Source organism: Lonchura striata, chromosome 22, assembly GCF_050655825.1.
Source record: "Lonchura striata isolate lonStrDom1 chromosome 22, ASM5065582v1, whole genome shotgun sequence".
Taxonomy (NCBI): domain Eukaryota; kingdom Metazoa; phylum Chordata; class Aves; order Passeriformes; family Estrildidae; genus Lonchura; species Lonchura striata.
Window position 1 is genome coordinate 2,373,400 of NC_140724.1, and position 20,362 is coordinate 2,393,761.

General features: G+C 52.1%; 1 protein-coding gene across 2 annotated transcripts in view; it reads right to left on the reverse strand.

Annotated features, from left to right (window-relative positions):
- The window catches only part of UNC5D (unc-5 netrin receptor D), a 110,483-nt gene that overhangs the window by 21,588 nt on the left and 68,533 nt on the right, over window positions 1–20,362 (reverse strand). For both annotated transcript variants that reach the window (XM_085559150.1, XM_085559151.1), the window contains exons 5-7: window positions 11,432–11,612; window positions 11,062–11,229; window positions 9,922–10,086 (exon numbers count right to left, since the gene is read on the reverse strand). In XM_085559150.1, coding sequence (XP_085415276.1) covers window positions 9,922–10,086; window positions 11,062–11,229; window positions 11,432–11,612 — 514 coding nt within the window. The remainder of the gene's footprint in view (window positions 1–9,921; window positions 10,087–11,061; window positions 11,230–11,431; window positions 11,613–20,362) is intronic.

Here is a 20,362-nt window from a genome sequence, read left to right on the forward strand (position 1 = left end):
GAGCTGCGTCAGGGATGAGGGGGACACGGGGGACACGGGCGACACGGGGGACACGGGATGTGGGGGACACGGGGGACACGGGGGACACGGGGGACACGGGGGGACACGGGGGACACGGGGGACACGGGGGACACGGGGGACACGGGGGGACAAGAGCTGCGTCAGGGATGAGGGGGACACGGGGGACACGGGGGACACGGGGGACACGGGGGACACGGGGGGACACGGGGATTTGGGGGGACACGGGGGATGTGGGGGACACGGGGATGTGGGGGACACGGGGATTTGGGGGGGACAAGAAATGCATCAGGGACACGGGGATGTGGGGGACATGGGGAATGTGGGGGTACAATAACTGCGTCAGAGACACGGGACTCAGGGGATGTGGGGACATGGGGGGACATGGGGGATGTTGGGGACATGGGGGACAAGAGCTGCGTCAGGGACATGGGGGATGTGGGGGGACAAGAGCTGTGCCAGGGACATGGGACAGGGGGGACATGGGGGGACATGGGGGATGTGGGGACATGGGGGGAAAAGAACTATGTCAGGGACACGGGACATGGGGGATGTTGGGGGACAAGAACTGTGTCAGGGATACAGGGGGACACAGGGGATGTGGGGACATGGGGGATGTGGGGACACAGGGGGACAAGAACTGTGTCAGGGACACAGGGGGACACAGGGGATGTGGGGACATGGGGGATGTGGGGACACAGGGGGACAAGAACTGTGTCAGAGACACAGGGGGACACAGGGGATGTGGGGACACAGGGGGACAAGAACTGTGTCAGAGACACAGGGGGACACAGGGGATGTGGGGACACGGGGGATGTGGGGGACACAGGGGGACAAGAACTGCGTCAGGAACATGGGGACATGGGATATGGGGGACGCAGCAGATGTGGGGGACATGGGAGGACAAGAACTGCATCAGGGACACGGGGACACGGGGGACACAGGGGACATGGGGGGACAAGAACAGCGTCAGGGCTGTGAGGACATGGGGATATAGAGGGGACATGGGGGGACACGGGGACATGGGGGTACATGGGGGGACATGAACTGCATCAGGAACACGGGGACATGGGGGATGTGGAGGGACATGGGGGACACAGGGGGACAGAACAGTGCCAGGGCTGTAGGGACACGGGGGTGTGGGGGGACGTGGGGGGCACAGGGAGATATGGGGACACGAGGGGACACGGGCACACCGGGGGACATGGGGGGACACGAGGGGACAAGAACTGTCAGGGACACAGAGGCAGGGGGACACAGGGGGACGCGGGGGAAGTGGAGGAGGCTTCTGTTGTGCTTTTCTGCTGAAAGTCAGGTAATTTCATTTTAGCTGAGTTCTGAAATTGAACATGAAACTTCAGACTGTGGAGGTGAGAGAAACGAGCACCTCTGGGCAGCATTTCCGTGGCTCAGCACTTCCTTACAAAAAAAGGAGTGGCTGAAAAGTGCCACCAGCCCCAGCTGGATGTCCTGGGAAGGGGCTGGGCACCCACAGCCCCCTCGCAGCAGGAAACGCCCCAGGAACGGCAGCACCAGGAGCCCCAGTCCCCAGACCCTGCTCCAGGTGCTGGGAGCAAGGCCGGGGCTGAATTTCAGCTGGGCACTCCAATCAAAAGTAAAATCAAAGGTTTGGTTCAAACATCCTTACCAGAAATCATCCCTCTCATCCCCAGTCTCCAGTCAGCCCCAGCCACAGGCTTCCAGCATCCCACTCGACCCCAATGAAATGCTTGGATATCAATTTTACCAGAACCACTTAACCAAGAAAATACTGCAAAATTTCTGCTGCATTTTCAAGTAATCTGCAAATGACAAACGGTTCTGCTTTTAAGACATTCACGGCTTGCTGGGAAGGAAAGAGAAAAATCACCAGGTTTGCATGGAAACATCAGCTTTGAGGAGGAATCCACCTTCTGTGTCAGGCCAGGAAACCACACTGAACAAACTTATAAGGTTACAAAATTCAGCTTCCTAGAACAATTCCACTGCCACACGGTTTGAACAAATCAGTCACTAAAAGAGAAGCTTTTTTTTTCCCTGAAGCCTTTTTTTTCAATTTTTTTGCCATGAGATCCCCCCTTAAAAAATGCTGTAAAGAGAATTTTACGCTCACTTAGGGGTTGCAGAGAGTGAGATACTGGCTGACAATGTAATGATGGGAAAGGCCGGACAGAAAAAGCAAATGCAAAGCCCCAGGATCACAAAGGGAACTGGAAATGTCTCAGATCGGACCAAAACCACACAAAACCCAGTCCAAAGCCCCACTCCCACAGCTCGGTTTTGTTCCCCAGCACCAGGTGCAGAAAGGGAAGCACAGGCAATAATTACATTTCTATTTCTTCCAATTTCCTATTCCCAAGTTGCTTTGTTGTTACAGGGAATTAATTACGAAATGCTATTGTTGAGTTAATTTCTGTGGGTAATTAGAGCAATGAGTGAGGCGGGAGGAGGGAGGGGATGGATCTCCAGAAACCCAGGAACAGTTGAGCTCTTTCCCTTCCCAGGGAGCCACGGAGAGCTCGTGGGTTTTGCAGCACAAAGCATCTCTAGCTCTTCCCCTTGGATCACTGCTTTAAAAAAGGAAAGTGCTGAAAATGTGAATTACTCCTCCTGCCTTGCCGGGATGATAAATGATTGAGTGTGAGAGATGCAGAAATATGCTGGAGGAAAAGCTTCCAGCCCCAGGACAGGATCTCCTGCCCCACAAAGCAGTGTCAGGCACTCCTCAGGTGCTCACTGGAACTGCCATTTCTGGCTCTAAATCTCCTCAAGTGCTTCAGCATCTCCTTTTCCATCGATTCCCGTGTCAGGCAATTCCAATTTCCCACCTTTAAACGGTTGTACATGGCTTAGAGATGAGAGGGAGGGCACGAAATCCAAAAAAAATGCCAGCGGTTTGACTCCAGCAAAATCTTTCTGAGGAGAAGAATTTTCTTTTCATTGACTCGGAAGTATCTCCAGGGCTCGAATTGGACACTGGTCTATAAGTGTGATGATTAAAACCTCTCACAGGAATTCCCGCTGAGGTTCCTTCCCTGGAATGAGTTGCTCGTTGCTCTGCTCCATGGAGCACCTGGAGGAGTTGCCCCGGTGATCCCAGAGCTGCCCCACTGCCAGGAAAACCCTCCAGAAACCTCAGGGGAACGCCGAGCTCAGAGGCAAAGGATCCTTCTCAGGATTTAGTGGGGTTTTAAACAGCTTTATGCTAAAAGGGCAAGCCCTGAGTGACTCAGTATTCCTTGAATTATTCCACGGAACACAACTCCATGAGGAAGGAGCCTTTCTTTTTAGCTTGGGATTTTGGTGTTTCTTTAGAAACAGCCACTGGGGTTTTTTTAAAGTAATTTTTACCTCTTCACCTTCTGATCTTTTCCTTTGGAGAATTCCTTCCATGGGAGATTAGAAATTAAGGGAAGGAGGAAGGCGTGGGAGATCTGGGGGAGCAGAGTGAGGTTCTGCTTTTATTTTTTCCCAGAAGGGAACAAAGTGGAAACCAACCAAACAAACTAGAAAAGCAAACATTTATAGTCCACCAATTACTCCTTAATGAGGTGCATCCTCCCGGCCCTGGGGCGGGAGGGACCCTGGAAGGCACCATCAGTTTTATCCCTTTCTGCTCCAGGATCCCTGTTTGTGGTAATTGCAGCCCATTTTTCACTCCACCTCCTGCCACTGTTACACAACATTTATTGAAAGCACATTTGATGGTAATGAAGTTTCTATTAACTATGATTAAGTTTCATAAAGCACCTGAAGATAATTTAAGATGTGCAGGAGCAGAAAATGAAACATTTGGCTTAGTGCATTAGGAGATGTAATTGATTAAATTATCTCATTTACAGGGAGTGCTTTGCAGGAGCTGTGCAGGGCCCACCTCCCCAGCTCCAGCAGCAAGAGGAGGTCTGGGACCTGGGCAGGGGATCCCTGGGTTCTTCCCAGTGATGGGTCCTTCCCCATCCCTCCCATGGCCAAAGTCCTTCTCCTCACTCTTGGAGCACGAGGACCACGAGCCAGGGGCTTGGGGAGGAGATCCTTCAGTGGGACAGGCTGCCCCTCCGTGATCTTCATCGCTGGCTTTGATTTGCATCCCTGACGAGTCGGGAAGTCCTGGAGCAGCTCCTGCTCCGTGAGCTCTGTGAGCTCCGTGAGCTCCATCAGCTCTGTGAGCTCCATGAGCTCCGTGAGCTCCGTGAGCTCCATCAGCTCTGTGAGCTCCATCAGCTCCATCAGCTCCATCAGCTCTGTGAGCTCCATCAGCTCCATCAGCTCCATGAGCTCCATCAGCTCCATGAGCTCCATCAGTTCCGTGAGCTCCATCAGCTCCATCAGCTCTGTGAGCTCCATCAGCTCCGTGAGCTCCATGAGCTCCATCAGCTCTGTGAGATCCATGAGCTCCATCAGCTCTGTGTGCTCCATCAGCTCCATCAGCTCTGTGAGATCCATCAGCTCTGTGAGCTCCGTGAGCTCCATCAGCTCCATGAGCTCCATGAGCTCCATCAGTTCCGTGAGCTCCATCAGCTCCATCAGCTCCATCAGCTCCATCAGCTCCATCAGCTCCATGAGCTCCATCAGCTCCATCAGCTCTGTGAGCTCCATCAGCTCCGTGAGCTCCATGAGCTCCATCAACTCCATGAGCTCCATCAGCTCAGTGAGCTCCGTGAGCTCCATCAGCTCCATGTCCCTGCCCCAGGTGGAACCCAGCCCTTTCCATCTCCCGGCCTCTCCGAGCCCAAATCATCCCGGCTGCAGCTCGTTCTTGGGGAAATCCCAGAATCTTGGCTTGGCTGAGATCCTCTCCATGTTCTCTACGGAATGGAAGCGCACAGACAAAACAGTGAACCACTGTCAGAGCCCAGCCTGGCCCAGAGCAGGCACCCATCAGGGCTGATTCTGGGGACACCCAGACACACCCAAAGGCTCAGGGAACCTCAGCCCCTTTCGCAGCTCCCTACACTGATTTTGGGCATCCTGAGAAAGAACTAAGAACCAGGAATGTAAAATCACAGAATCAGCAAGGCTGGAAAAGCCCTCGGAGACCACCAAGCACCACCGTGGTCACCACCTCCAGGGGTGGGCACCTCCTGGGCAGCCCCTGGCACAGCTCTACAGCCCTTTCTAGGGGGAAATTCCTTCTGATGTCCCACTCTGGCACAGCTCAAGGCCATTTCCAGGGGGAAATTCCTGATTTCCAACCCTGGCACAGCTCAAGGCCCTTTCCAGGGGGAAATTCCTTCTGATGTCCCACCCTGGCACAGCTCAAGGCCCTTTCCAGGAGGAAATTCCTGCTGCCCCTCCCTGGCACAGCTCAAGGCCATTTCCAGGGGGAAATTCCTGATTTCCAACCCTGGCACAGCTCTACAGCCCTTTCCAGGAGGAAATTCCTGCTGCCCCACCCTGGCACAGCTCTACAGCCCTTTCCAAGAGGAAATTCCTGCCGTCCCACCCTGTCACAGCTCAAGGCCCTTTCCAGGAGGAAATTCCTGCTGCCCCACTCTGGCACAGCTCAAGGCCATTTCCAGGGGAAAATTCCTGATTTCCAACCCTGGCACAGCTCTACAGCCCTTTCCAGGAGGAAATTCCTTCTGATGTCCCACCCTGGCACAGCTCAAGGCCCTTTCCAGGAGGAAATTCCTGCCATCCCACCCTGGCACAGCTCAAGGCCGTTCCCTCTCCCCCCGTCCCTTGTCCCCCTGCTCTCCTGCCCTGCTGGGGTTGGCAGAGCTGTGGGTGCAGGACGGAAGCCCCAGAGCAGCCCCGAGACAATCCCAGGCACAGAAAAACCCTCCAGGTGGGACAGGAGGGAGCTGAGCAGGGCCAGAGGCAGCAGCAGAGCCAGGTCTGCACCAGGAACCCCAAACTCTTGCAGAAATTCCTTTTTTCCTGATTCCGAGTGCTCCAGAGCACGGCTCCCTGTCAGATGCAAATTGCTGGGGATGAGCACTCCCCCGGCTCGCTGAACCTGGGATCACAGAGATGCTTTCAGCAGATGCTAAAGCCTCTCATAAAACCTTGGCTCCTACTTAGCTCCTAAACAAATAACCCAAACGGCAGAGAAGATGAGGAAAATCATATTTACAAGAGAAAAAAAGAACTTACTTTGGGATTTTATTTCATGAAGAGGTTTTTTATCTGAGAGGGAGGGAGAGAGAGCGAGAAAGTTGCACTTAATAAATTTACATGGAGCATATCTATCTCCTATATTGCTTCTGTCTCACTCTATAAATGAAACATTTTCTCCTCGTTTGCTGACAATATGAATATTTTATGTTGTCCATGTTTTTCTCTTCATCTTCTCTTTTTTTTCTTTTTTTTCTTTTTTTCCCTAAATCCCTATCAGGAAGTTCCTTTGCAGCAATTTCTCACTTGGTTAATTCAGGTTATTTGTTGGCTCTATTGGATGCTGTTGTTTATTTACACCTCAGCAAGAAGGAAGTTCAATACCTTGCAGTGGATCACTGGCAAAGAGACTCAGGTCAGAATTAATGATTCCTTTGTGTGTTTGATGTATGAAAGGCTGGTAATGGACACTTAAATTAGTTACAAGATATAAAAATGCCCAGTTTATTCACATTTTTGTACTAAAAGCCCCCAATAACGGCACCTCTGTGTGTGTATATGAACACACACATCCATGTGCCCCCAACAGATGGAAAAATGGGACCGAAGGGGTTTTCTATGGGACTGCAGCTCTCAAAAATGAGCCTTCTCTGCCTCCCTCATGCCAAGCACTTGAGTCACCATTTACAACCTAAAACCTGCCAAAGTAATCCCTAAAACGGGGAGACTCAGGCGGATTACGGCCAATCCTTCTCTTCATTTCCATGTTTGTGAGGATATGCTCAGTTTAGAAATACTTCACCCAGAAGATCATTGGATTTTCGGCTCCTCACCAGAAACCTGGTGGGAGGAGGTTTTTATTTCCCTGCCCAAGGCTGGTTTTGGTTTTTCAGGAAAATGAGGCCCAAAAACACCCAGAGAGGAGGGTCAGACTGGAGCCTGCAGTGGAGCAAACCCTTCCCTGCTGCTGGACGGGGCTGTCTGCACCAAACTGCAAAGGGAAAAGCATTTCCCATGAAAATGGAGATTCCTGGACCCAGGAGCCTCCTGGCAACAGCAGCAGCGCTGCTTGGAAAATGGAAAACAAAATGATTTGTGATTGTGCTGTGATTATCCAGGGTGCATTAGTAAAAACATGTTTGCAGGTCAGTCCTTGTGGCCCTACTTGTTTGTTTTGGTTTTGGGCACTGGGAGAAGAAATCAATAGGTTTTGAAGTCAGGAGAAATAACTTTAAAGCAAACAGATAAAAGTAAAAGAAAAAGCTCTCAAAAAAAAAAAAAACCAAACAAAAAACCCTCTCTTTTATTAAGCAAAAAGAAAGCTTTCCCCTCTGCAGGAAAGAGAGAGAAATCCACCCTGGCCAAGCATCCAGCTGGGAATACGGGGAGGGAATAAACACTGGGAGAACAAACATGCAGCACAGCAGTGAGGTCCTGGGACTGGCTGGGGCCAAAGCCACATCTGGCAGCCCTGGAAACCTTTCATCCCTGTCACACCCCACGTGAATCTTCCTCCTGGAAGATCCTCCATCTACGTCTGGATCTACACAGGAGTTGCAAGTTCCAGGAGAAATTCCCTGAAGGAAAAGTTCCTCCAGCTGCTCCTCAGCGAGGGCTGGCCCACCGGGATCCACCCAAGGCCAAAGGGAGCGCTGGGATGTTCCCGGGGGTGTCTTGGGGTTATTCCCAAACTCTCCAGTCAGGGACTGAATAAAGAACCCCAGGGCTGATCCATTGTATCCTCATTCCATTCTCTGCCTCCCGATCTGGGATTTTCCCAGCCAGCTCCAGGCTGGCTCTTCCCTGGCACCCTCCATTCCCACCCTCCCCTTCAGCTCAGTCCTGATTTGTTAACCAAAGGAATGTTGCTATTTCTGCCTCACAGAAGGAGCAAAGTTAACGAGTTGTGCCTGATAAAAAACCTCCAAGAGATTGGTTTGCTGTGGCTCAGGGCTGCATTTCCTCCACAATTCCCCACGGGATGAGAAGCAGTGCAGGAAAGGCACACACTGGAAGATGAACAGGGGAGAAGAGATCTTTTTAAAAAATAGGCTAATTGCATCAATTCCTGTTAGCTGAGAAAGCAATTACAGCCCTGAAAACAACGAGGACACAGGGACAGCTTGAGCCATGAAGGAGGGACGGGATCCCACCTGGAGGTGGAAGGAGCAGGAGCCACAGAGTGCTCCAGCCCAGGGAAATGCAGCTCTTGGAGCACAGCCTGGGGGTGCTGGACGGGGCTTGGAGCCACCTGGGACAGGGGAAGGTGTCCATGGAAGGTGTCCATGGAAGGTGTCTCCACAGAGGAGAGTGGGACTGCAGGGCTTTAAGGCCCCTTCCCACCCAAACCACTCCAGGAAAAGCAGGGAATGAGTTTGTCCAACCCCAAAGGCCTGGCAGGGCAGAGCTGAGCCAGCTCCCTCAGTGCCAGAGGCTCCTGGCACCGTCCTGGCTCTGTCCCTGTGCCCCCAGGCACGGGTGGCGTGTGGCAGTGTCCCCTGGGCTGCCAGCAGGGAATGTGGGGCAGGACTGGAGCATTTCCCACTGGCAGCGTTCCTGCAGGCAGTGACCTGAGTGGGGCCACCTTGAACAGACCCTGGGGACACCACAGACGAAGCCAGGGGGTGGCAGGTCCCCTCTGCTGTCACACCCCCACCGTGCAGCCTCAGCTGCTGCTCCTCACGCCCTTCCCACACGTCCTCCTGCCAGCCCCCACGCAGGGACACCGGGATGGATTTGGGATTGAGCCAGCCATCGGCAGGGACAGGAATTCACTGATGGACAGGGCAGAGAGAGACCCCAGGAAATATCACAGGATCAGCACAGTCCTGAGAGCTGAGTGAATGGCACTGCTCCCAAACCCTCTCTGGGTATTCTTTCTCAAAGCACAGGGAAGGAAAAAAAAAATGAAATTACATTTCTGTCCTTGGACACCTTGAAGCTGTTCTGTAGGCAGAGTGCTGAGTGTTCCCTCCCACCAAACCCCAGCAAAATCTGATTGAAGGTCTCAGCTCAGGTACCTCTGAAGCCTGAATAAATACACAGGATGCTCTCTGCCACTGGGAAAGGATTGAAATCTCAGGGCAAAAAAAGAGAGTTTGTTTTGTTTAGAAGAGAAAAGGCGATGCAGAACCATAGAAACAAGGACGGAGGGCTGGTTGAATACAACATCCCAGAAAACAGACACATCCTTGTTTACATCTCCCAGCCCTGGCACTCCTGATGGCTCCCAGGGCTGCTGTTCCACTGAGGAGGTGACAGCCCCTCCACAGGGACAGGAGCGGGCTCAGGGCGGGGAGAGACTCACAAATTCCTGCCGTGTGCGGAGCCCGCGCAGCTGCAGGGCTGCTCTGCCCAGCTCCCCGTGCTGGGGACAGCAGCAGCTTCCCAGTGCCAGCTGCTTCCCAGACACCCTGAAGGGCAAAGCCTTTCCCAGGGAGCTGCAGCTCTGCCTGGGTTTAGCTCCTGCTAAGGACAGCAAAAGGAGCAAACTCCGACCTTGACCGGCTCCGGCACCCGCAGCTCTCCCGGGGCGCTTTGCCCGTTTGCTCGCCAGGAAGGGCTGAGGAGCACATCTGGCTGGAGGAGCACACGGAGGCTGGAGTTCCACCCCGCAAACCCCCCGGATTTGGGATTTCAGCATGACCTGATCATCCACCGGCAGAGAACGTGCAACACAAATCCAGAGACCCGTAAAATTTCAAACTCCACACAGCAAACCAGAAAACCACCTCCCTTTTCAGGAGAATGAATCAGACACGAGAGCCCCACGCACGCAGGCTCCCTGGCCTCCAGCCCAGCTCTCCGGCCAGGCCCAGGAGCCGCGGCCAGCCCGTGGCAGCTCACCTTGGATGCAGAGCCCCTCGGTGCAGTTCTCGGACTCCTGGCTCAGGCCCTCGCAGTGCTTGCCGCCGTTGCGGGGCGCGGGCGCGGCGCACTCCCGCACGCGCAGGTGCTCGCACTCGGGGCTGCACACCGACCACTCGCTCCACACCTCCCAGCTGCCGTCCACTGCGGGGCCAGGAACACAGTCAGCTCGGCCTGCCCGCCCAGGGAGCTCCCGCAGCAGCGCTTTGCACCCCTCTCCCCACAACTGCACGTCTAACACACTTCTGGGCAAGCTTCCGCACGATAAACATTTAGCGATAAACTTCTAGCGACGTTCTCAGCTCAGGGTTCTGTGTGTCTCTTTCTGGTGGTGTTAACATCAGCTCCCCTCTCTGTGCTAACCCCAGACCCCACCAGGTCCCTGATTTCTCCCCCTGAGCTGTCCTGGCAGGGTTTTGGTGGTGCCAGGGGAAACAAAGTCAGCTCTGCCTGCCCGCCCAGGGAGCTCCTGCAGCAGCGCTTCTTTCACCCTTCTCCCCCTAACTCCACATCTAATACACTTCTGAGCAAACTGCCGCATGATGAGCAATGCTTTTAGCACAGTTCTCAGCTCAGGGTTCTGTGTGTCTCTTCCTGGTGGTGTTAACATCAGCTCCCCTCTCTGTGCTAACCCCAGACCCCACCAGGTCCCTGATTTCTCCCCCTGAGCTGTCCTGGCAGGGTTTTGGTGGTGCCAGGGGAAACAAAGTCAGCTCTGCCTGCCCGCCCAGGGAGCTCCTGCAGCAGCGCTTCTTTCACCCTTCTCCCCCTAACTCCACATCTAATACACTTCTGAGCAAACTGCCGCATGATGAGCAATGCTTTTAGCACAGTTCTCAGCTCAGGGTTCTGTGTGTCTCTTCCTGGTGGTGTTAACATCAGCTCCCCTCTCTGTGCTAACCCCAGACCCCCACCAGGTCCCTGATTTCTCCCCCCAAGCCCTGAGCTGTCCTGGCGGGGTTTTGGCAGTGCCAGGGTAAGTTCCAGCCTGCCCACAGGTGGCTGGCACTGCACCCACACCCTCAGCAGGCTCAGCCCAAGCACAGCTGCATTTCCCGTTCCCTTCCCAACTCCCTGCTGCTGCTTCCCACCGAAAGCCCTCCCTGGCCGGGGACTCACCGGGGCAGAGGGAGGTGCAGGTGATTTTCTGCACGGACATGCCCTCGCAGAAGGCTCCCCCGTTGAGGGGCGCGGGGTTGGTGCAGGTGCGCGAGCGTTTCTGCCAGCCCCGCCCGCAGCGCGCGTTGCAGCTGGACCACTCCGTCCACGAGGACCAGCCCCCGTTCACTGCAAAACACCGACGTGGGGGCTGAGGGGCTGTGGGGCTGGGCCAGAGCCCCCCAGCACCAAACCCACACCCACCCCAGCGGGGAGGGCTTGGCCGGGGGATCCCGAGCGTGGCGGGCTTGCGTCAGTGCAGCAAGAGCAGCACAGATCCAAGCAGGGCCCGGCGGGCACAGCCACCTCTGCCCCCAGCCCCGGCACTGACCATAGACCACCACGGTGGCCGACAGGCTCCTCCTCTTGGCCACGATGTTGGCAGCCATGCAGGTGTAGTTGCCCGAGTCGGACAGGCGCGCCTGGCGGATGATGAGGTTGTGGTCGGCCCTGGTGTCGATGTTCTCATCCAGGTTGGAATCGATGGGCTCCTCGTTCTTCAGCCACTCCACCTGGCAGGGAGGAGCACAGGAAAACGTGGAGTGGGCCAAAGGCACCTCATGACCTTGTTAATTGGATGGGGAAACACTTCCTTTGGCTGGTAACTTAGAAAAGCTGATTTTTCCTCAAGGAACATGGAATAAAATCTCATCTGAGAGAAAAAAGGAAATTCTCCCAACAATATTTTTACACGTTGCTCCTGCTGTACCACGCATTGGATGTTCAAATGCTTGGACAACTACCAGTTCTATAAAACAGATAATAAGTATTTTCAATTCCACTTTTTTTGTGAAGAAACAGGAAGATGAAATCGCCTGACACGGCACACAGAGGAAGAGCCGAGTCATCATAACAGATTCCCAGGTGACACAAACACCCTGAGAACAGAGGCCATTAGTGTTTGCTGCATGGTCCATAAAGCCCCTGAAACACTGTGCTCGATGTGTTCCAATCCATCTTCTCCAGTTCACCACCCAACGTCTCCGAGCACACCCAGGAATCGCCCGCAAGGCGCCGTTCCACTCGAAACATTAACAGAAAATAGTTAAGGCATGGCAAGCTGCTGTCACAGGAGAGCAAAATTAAAAATAGAAATAAAATCAACGGATTCTATTAAAAGACCAAAGAGCAGGGGGTTGTTTTAACAGCTTTTCCAGATCTGGAGGAGCTCTGGCTGTGCCCTGCAGTCAAACTCCCTTCTCTACTCCGTTCAGATGAATAACCTTGTTTAGCAACTTGTGGAAGGACTTGGAACTTTGTGGTAATGAGCTTATGGCTGTGGTAGCTGCAGGCATTCATTAGCACTCAGCTCTGCGCAGATGGGCTGCAATTTGTACATTTTCCAGTTCCTAAACAAATCTGCAAACGCTGACCATCAAAGCCAATTACGTTTGGTGCCAGGCAGCAGATTCCCCTCCGCAGCAGCACTCCCGGCTTTGCTGGGACGGACCCAGCCCTGCACATCCCGGCCAAGGGCTGCAGACTCACCTGGAAAAGGCTCCAGGTCTGGGGCACCTCATCCCACACGGTGGCTGTGGAATTAAACCATGATTTGACACACCTGCACGAATGTGAGTTACCTGAGGGCGAGGTTCAGCACCACACGTTTCACACTGAAAATGGGGGAAAGACTCGAGCTCTGTGATCCCTTTGCCATCTCTCTGTCCTCCTGTATCCAGCCCTCCCTCGCAGCCACCGTGCCTGCAGGAGCCTGGGCACAGCTCGGGAGCAGGGAGCAAACAGCCGTGCTAAATCCAGCCACGCCAGACCTCTCCCTGGACAAAATCCCTGGGAGCGTGTTCCAGCCATGCCAGACCTTTTCCAGCCATGCAAAGCCTTTCCCTGGACAAAATCCCTGGGAGCATGTTCCAGCCATGCCAAACCTTTCCTTGGGCAATATCCCTGGGAGTGTGTTCCAGCCACACCAAACCTTTCCCTGGACAATGTCCCTGGGAGTGTGTTCCAGCCATGCCAAACCTTTCCCTGGACAAAATCCCTGGGAGTGTGTTCCAGCCATGCCAAACCTTTCCCTGGACAATATCCCTGGGAGTGTGTTCCAGCCATGCCAAACCTTTCCTTGGGCAATATCCCTGGGAGTGTGTTCCAGCCACACCAAACCTTTCCCTGGACAATGTCCCTGGGAGTGTGTTCCAGCCATGCCAAACCTTTCCCTGGACAAAATCCCTGGGAGTGTGTTCCAGCCATGCCAAACCTTTCCCTGGACAAAATCCCTGGGAGTGTGTTCCAGCCATGCCAAACCTTTCCCTGGACAATGTCCCTGGGAGTGTGTTCCAGCCATGCCAAACCTTTCCCTGGACAAAATCCCTGGGAGTGTGTTCCAGCCATGCCAAACCTTTCCCTGGACAATGTCCCTGGGAGTGTGTTCCAGCCATGCCAGACCTTTTCCTGGACAAAATCCCTGGGAGTTGTATCCATGCCAAACCTTTCCCTGGACAATATCCCTGGGAGTGTGTTCCAGCCATGCCAAACCTTTCCCTGGACAAAATCCCTGGGAGTGTGTTCCAGCCATGCCAAACCTTTTCCAGCCATGCCAAACCCTTCCCTGGACAATATCCCCTGGATTTTATTTCCTTTTCCTGTGGTCTAACACAACCAACACTCTAGAACAACCAGCTAATCCACTCACTGTTCAGTTCCCCTTCTGCAGTTAACCTTAACAGTAATTATCCGAGGGGGTTTCAGCAAAGATATTAGGAATTCAATTTAAATTATGGAGCCGCCGCATGGGCATAAATCAAGTGACAGGAGCTCGATGGTGAGCACACTTTGTGTGCAGTGAAATGGGCAGAGAAATGACAAACACGGCCAGCGTTCCCAGAGTTCATTATTTCACAAGTGTGTTTATAGATGTTGACTCTCCTCAGGCCAGGGGATTTCTGGGGTGGTGAGAGGGCTTCAAGGGCCCTGTTCCTGTCAGCCTCACCCTTGGAGGGAGCACACACTGATCCTGTGTGTGCTGAGTCTGGGAATGTGGCGTTTGATGAGCAGAAAACATTAAAACATTTACATTAAAGCAGAGCATTTCAAAGAATGATGATCCCAGCGAAGGGAGAACATTAAGCAGACGGAACATAAACACCAAAGTGTTGAGACGTGAGATCAAACCCTGATTTGTCAGGGAGGATGGCACTGCCAGTGCTCCCCTCATTCCAGCCCCCCTTCCCTGAGAAAACCAGGTTTATCCAAGGCCATCCCCTGCTCTGCCTCAGCAGATGGAGGCTTTCAAGGATGGAGAACCAAGGGATGGATTTATGGGATAAAAATACATTTAAAGGAGTCGTGATGACAAAAGATGTTTGTCACTGGCAGGGATGTAACCTTTGGGAAACTGCAGCCCCCGCACAAACACAAAGCAACCAGGGAAAATAAAAGCAGCCAAGCACCCAAAACATCTCCCCACTGGGATGAGTGATGGGGTCTGGACTGCAGTGTCTGGAGAGCAAACTCCAAACTCCTCAGAGTTTCTCTTCCCTCACCGCGGAGTCACATAGTTGCTTGTACCAGAATTAAATCCTTTTCCTTTTAAGAGTTAGTCTGATGGTCTGGAACCAGACTTTAAACCAGCTATAAAATGCTGCAGGTTTGTAGAAAAAGAATTGGGTTTTTTTCCCTCTGAAATTCAATCTGCTCAGAATTAAACCCCCTCCCCAGTTTCCAAGGGGGGCTGATCACATCAGGCCCTGCAGCTCCGGGGCAGCAGGGATTATCTGGGCCCCTCCCTGGGTGGCAGCAGCACAATTAGCATCATCATACATTTGTCCCAGTTACAGAAAGCAATTATCACAGACCAGCTTATGGCATTATCAGAGTAAAATCAGCTCAGCACCCCAGAGCCTGGGCAGATTATGGGAGTTAGAGAACTCTTCTGCCTGAAAAACAAAGCTTATCCCAACTCATCCACTAAGAGCTCCCCACCAGACGCTCTGATGGACATTCGAACATCCCAAGACCTGGGACTGAATTTTTGGCTCTTTTTGGTGACCTTGTTTGAGATTCCAACCAGATTTAACACCTGGGACAGCTCCCAGCCCTTGTGGGCACGGTGATAATTTGGGAGGTCAGCGGACAAAAAGATTCCTGTCCCTGCTTTGGGATTGTCGTCTGCTGTCGAACTCAAAATGTCCCTCAGACATTTTTGGAGGTTCCAGGCCCAGGTCAGAAGCATTTGAGACCCTGGCAGGCAGCTGCAAACAGCTGTGATTTTGGGTTTGAGCCATGGAATGATTTACCAACCTTGCAGGAAGAACAAGAAGTCACAAAAGTTTAGATATTAGAGCAGAAGTGGTCACAAAGTAGAGGGAAGAATTTCTGAGTGCTGTACAGGGGGTTTTGGTTTTGTACATGGGGGTCAGAGGGTTTAAGATGGATTTGGGATTTGGGCCTGCCCTGTCCTTCCTCTTTCTCCTTCCTCACCTCCCTGTTCTTGGTGATGTTGGCACTCACAGATTGGTTTAGAGTAGAAAAGCACCATTTAATATAGGTAATAGGCATTGGGAAAAACTGTAACCATGTAACACATAATGTACATATAAAAGATAGAAAATCACCATTTAATATAGGTAATAGGCATTGGGGAAAACTGTAACCATGTCACACGTAATGTACCATATAAAAGATAGAAAATCACCATTTAATATAGGTAATAGGCATTGGGGAAAACTGTAACCATGTCACACGTAATGTACATATAAAAGAGAGCAGCAGCCCTGGGCAGGGAGAGAAGAAGCAGTCGGAGTCAGAGAGGATGTCAGGGTGTGTGTGTGTCTCTGCCTGAGCTCTGAGCAAACCACAGCAGCTCCAGGAGAAAATCTTTTAGATAACTTGCAATAAACTGCCTTGAGACCAACAACAGAGACTGCTGAGCCTTTCTTTGGAAGCTCGGGTTGGAGGAGAGACTTTTCCAGCACACGGAGCCACCCCTGACCCAGGGTGAGCTCTGGCACTCTGCTGCCTTTAAACACAGCCAGTGCCTTCCCCATGGCCAGTCCCAGCCACTTCCACACCCCAGTGTGACAACGCAGTGACAGTGCCAGCCCCTCCTCAGGGGACAACCAACGGCTCCTGACCCCAGGCAAAAGCTCCAGGGCTGAGATGGGGAAGGTGACTCAGGACAGCACAAAGGTTCTTGTCCCAGTCCATGGCGATGTTTTCCCTTCTCTCTCGGGTGGAAAAACAGCAAAAACCTCCTCACTTTCCTCTAACATGCTCCTCTAACCCTGCTCCTAAAAATTCAGGAGGAAGGTTCCTCGCTGTTCCCGCTGGAATTAGGCTGGGGATGGGCAGGGCAGGTCCCCCCTTGTCACACTTTCCATCCTTTCCACCCTGAGACTCAAGCAGGAGGAGAAGCCTCCACCAGCACGAATCTCTGGGGGGTTTAACACAAACCCAAGGGCTGCACACACTCCTCCCTCCTGCCTTTATTATTGTGATTTTATCAACACCATCACAAGCCATTAATCCTGCGCCAGAACCTCTCACAACACCCAGAGCAGGTCAGCTGTACCTGCTGCATTCTTTTTAAATTAATCCACTGAGGGAACTCTGTTCCTGAATCACTTAATCGCAGCACTGTCACACCAGGCTGGCAAGCATATTTTCCCTTCATTAGATTGAATATATAATCTCATTTCAGGACTCTGACACGCTGACTAAGCCACAAATCAGCTGGAGGAGGCTCTGCTCTGGGGGGATGCGCTCGGTGGTGGCCAGAGGGATCAGCTGAGACCTCCAGTGCTGCTCCTGCCCATTCCTGTGTGGTCATTCCCACCGCAGCCAGGGAGGAGAATGCTGGATTTGTCTTTCCAAACAATCTGTGGGTCTGCTGTAGATAAAACCAGCACTGAGAGATAAAAGAAACAATGGGGAGGATTCCACTGATTGGTGAATGGAAGAAGATATTTGCTTTTACAAATAAGCTTTAGGTTTGCTGATAAATGAAATGAAGACGTTGAAAGATGAAAGAAAGAATGGGGAAAACCCCTAAATTCCATAATTAAAAATTAAAAGGGAGGGTTATAGATTAGAGGGAAATCTCTGGTATCAGGTGCTTTGGGATGTCTGTACCTCCCAAGTATCTCAGCCAGTGGGGAAAGAGAGAAGGGAAATAGGGAAAAAAAGGAGGCTGCATCCTCCAAAAACCCAGGAGAATGGCCCATGGCCTCTCCCTTTATTAAAATAAAGTAAAAGGACTCCTCTGTCTCCTTTTTGGACATAAACCTCTGATGCTTGTGGATTAATTTTCCTGACAGCAGGCAGGGAGGGTTTGCTGCACAAACCTCCACGTGCAAGGGGAGAAATCCTCATTTGTGGCCACAGCTCCTCCTCTGAGCTCTGCTCCCCTGAAATGCCAACCAAAGACCCAGAGGAGGGAAGCCACCAGCATGGGAGGGGGTGAGTCAAAACACAATTAAAATACGGGTGGGGATAAAGGGAGAGCTGGCAGCCTGGATGTGTGCATCAATTTATAGTGGTAGAGGTGGGCAAGCAGCTGACTCAGCCAGGCTATTTTGGATCCCTGGGAAAAGGAGCCACTGCTAAAAATGCCACTGATAATGGTACCTTGTCTGATGGTGAAGACACCATCAGATCCCAAATAAGTTTATTCCTATTTTTGGAGTGTCTAGCATTAACTGGAGCACTGTTTTTTATCGCCATGAACAAATGAAGAACAAATCAGCATTAATAACCCCAAAGGTCATTAGGGATGGGAGATTCCCAGTGGGACAGAGCACGCGTGTGGTCTGACTCCAGGTCTGGGTGCTGAGCAGAGGTGAACGATCCTGCTGCAGCCCAAATCCCTGTCCCCACATGTGGGAACCCAGGGCTTCCCTCTGGCTGCCCTGGGACCCTGGCAGGGCTCAGGAACCCCCTGGACAGAGCCCCCAGAGACACTGGCTGTGATCTCTGTCCATGGAAAAGAGTTTTCAATCTTACAGGATGAATTACAAGCTCTGAGTGTTTGATATCAGTAATAATTGGTGTGGTACGGGTGCAAAAGTAAAATTTTAGGATTCTAGATGAGGGGTCCAAAAGGGACAAGATAGAAGAAATTGGGTGTGCCTTGTCCTTTTTCTCCTTCTTCATGCCCTCCATGTCTCACTGTGGTGTTGGCATTTTTCTGTTGGCTCAGGCTGGGGACACACTGTCCAACGTAGGTGACAGATATTGGCACGTTCTTGTAAATGCAGCCCAGGGAGTTTCTGGTATTGAATGTTTGTCACATCCCACTGAGGGCAGAGCCCCACACGCTGCCCTGCAGGACAGAGCTGGGCAGGGCAGCAGAACATGTGAGAGATCAACAGAATAAACAACCTGGAAACCAGCACAGACCAATTCTGGCTTCTGCTTTGGCAGGGGGCTGACAGACAGAGACTTTCTACAATCTCAGAATCATCAATAGCACAGATTCCGACACCCACAGAGCTCAGCAGCCAGGTGAGCAGCTGAGCCTCCACCTTTGTTTTGCTAAATAGCTCCGAATTGAAGGATACAGAGAAATCCACGGATCTCCTTTGGAACTGGTTCTCAGCACACGATATTTGGACATAATTAAAGTGCTGCTGACACTGAAAAGTGCTCTTTAGATAAGGCTCCTGGTGATGATGTCTGCAGGTTTTGCCTGTCCTGATAGGCAGGATCACATTTATATAGGAAATGCTCAGAGATAAGGAAATCATCACAGGAAGCTTTCAGTAATTGAAACCAAAGCCTTCCAAGGCCGTAATTTCACCGTTCCCTGGTGTTCGGGGGGACCAGCAATGCCTGCCAATGTTCCTTTTTTGTTAGCAGCAATTCCTTTTTGTTCAGATGGGATAAAGTCAAGAACGCAACTGTGAGATCTTACAGGAGGCACAGAGTGACCTGGCTAGGGAGGAACATGTAGATTTGTTAAATAAACACATTTTTGTACACACTGGAAACAGTATTTAACCCCAAACCCTACAACTGTCACTCAACAAATGTGTGACACTTGCTGTCACTGAGTATGAAGTGCAACAGGCGCCAGATTCCCGACTTCCTGCTTTCTCTTTTAATGCTGCTTACAACCAAAAGAGGTGTTGATCTCTGCGTCCAGAGGCAGAACATTCCCCCAGCCATTAAAGCATTTCAGTGTCACCACTGGTGGGGCTCCAGGGCTTCAGTCCCCACCTCCATCTCCGTGAACTTCCCAAATCCCTGCAGGACCCGTTCACACAATCATCCCCGTGGTTACAAACACCACGATAAGTCTCACAACTTCTCCTTTCATGTTCAAGCATTCAAAATTAAAACCATTTCTGGCAAGAGGGCCAGAGAAAACAGACACGGCTGCAAAGCAGCACATCAAACCCAGAGAGGCCCCAGAGCACATGTCTGTATAAAAAGGAATTATCTATTCAGGGGAACTACAAAGTTATCTCCCTTCTTTTTTCTTTTCAGTTTAGCAATCTAATTCAGAAGTTCTTTGCTCCAGAATTTCTATTTCATCACCTCGCTACCTCCTGGCTGTATTGATTTATTCGCAAATCTCAGAAGGAAAACAAACATTTTTTTCCTGCTGGAAGAAAACCCCGTGCACAGCTCCCCTGCCACAGCCCCTCATCCAAGGGCTGTGTCCAGTAAAGGGGAGGCGTGCAGGGACTGAAGAGCCCCCCAGGGCTGCAAAATGGACAAAATCAGCAGAGAGGCACCTGGAGCTGCTGCTGGGAGGTGGGAGCAGGGCTGGAAGTGCCGCTGACCGGGGTAACCGGTGCAGGGACAGAGGGGACACATGGGGTGGCAGATTTGACACATTCAGGAGGACAGGGAAGAGTCCAGAGTGCCCAGCAGGGCCTTGGGGCAGCTGGGGAGCAAACCCAGGCTGGGAGGGGAAGGGCTGGATCCGCTCCAGGCTGGAGGAGCAGCTCTGCCCTCAGCCCCGCGGAGTCCTGAGCACCCCAGGAGCTCCAAGCACCCCGAATTCCCCAGCTGGCAGCAGAAATCACACAACAGGAACGCCTGGAGCGGCGCGTGAGGAAGGGCAAAGTGTGGCTGAAGGCGTAACAGCACATAAAATAAATGGAATTTGGAAATGGAACTGGTCTTGTGCTGTCCACAACAAACACCTCAAACAAAACAAGTCTAACTGAAGCCAAGTTTTATAGAATAAAGAGGCTGACACATCCTTAAATACCCTTGTTCTAAAATCAGTCCAGACCGGCATGTCCTGTACGAGCTGTGACAGCTCTCAATCTCTGCTGAATGGGAAACTATAAAAATTATG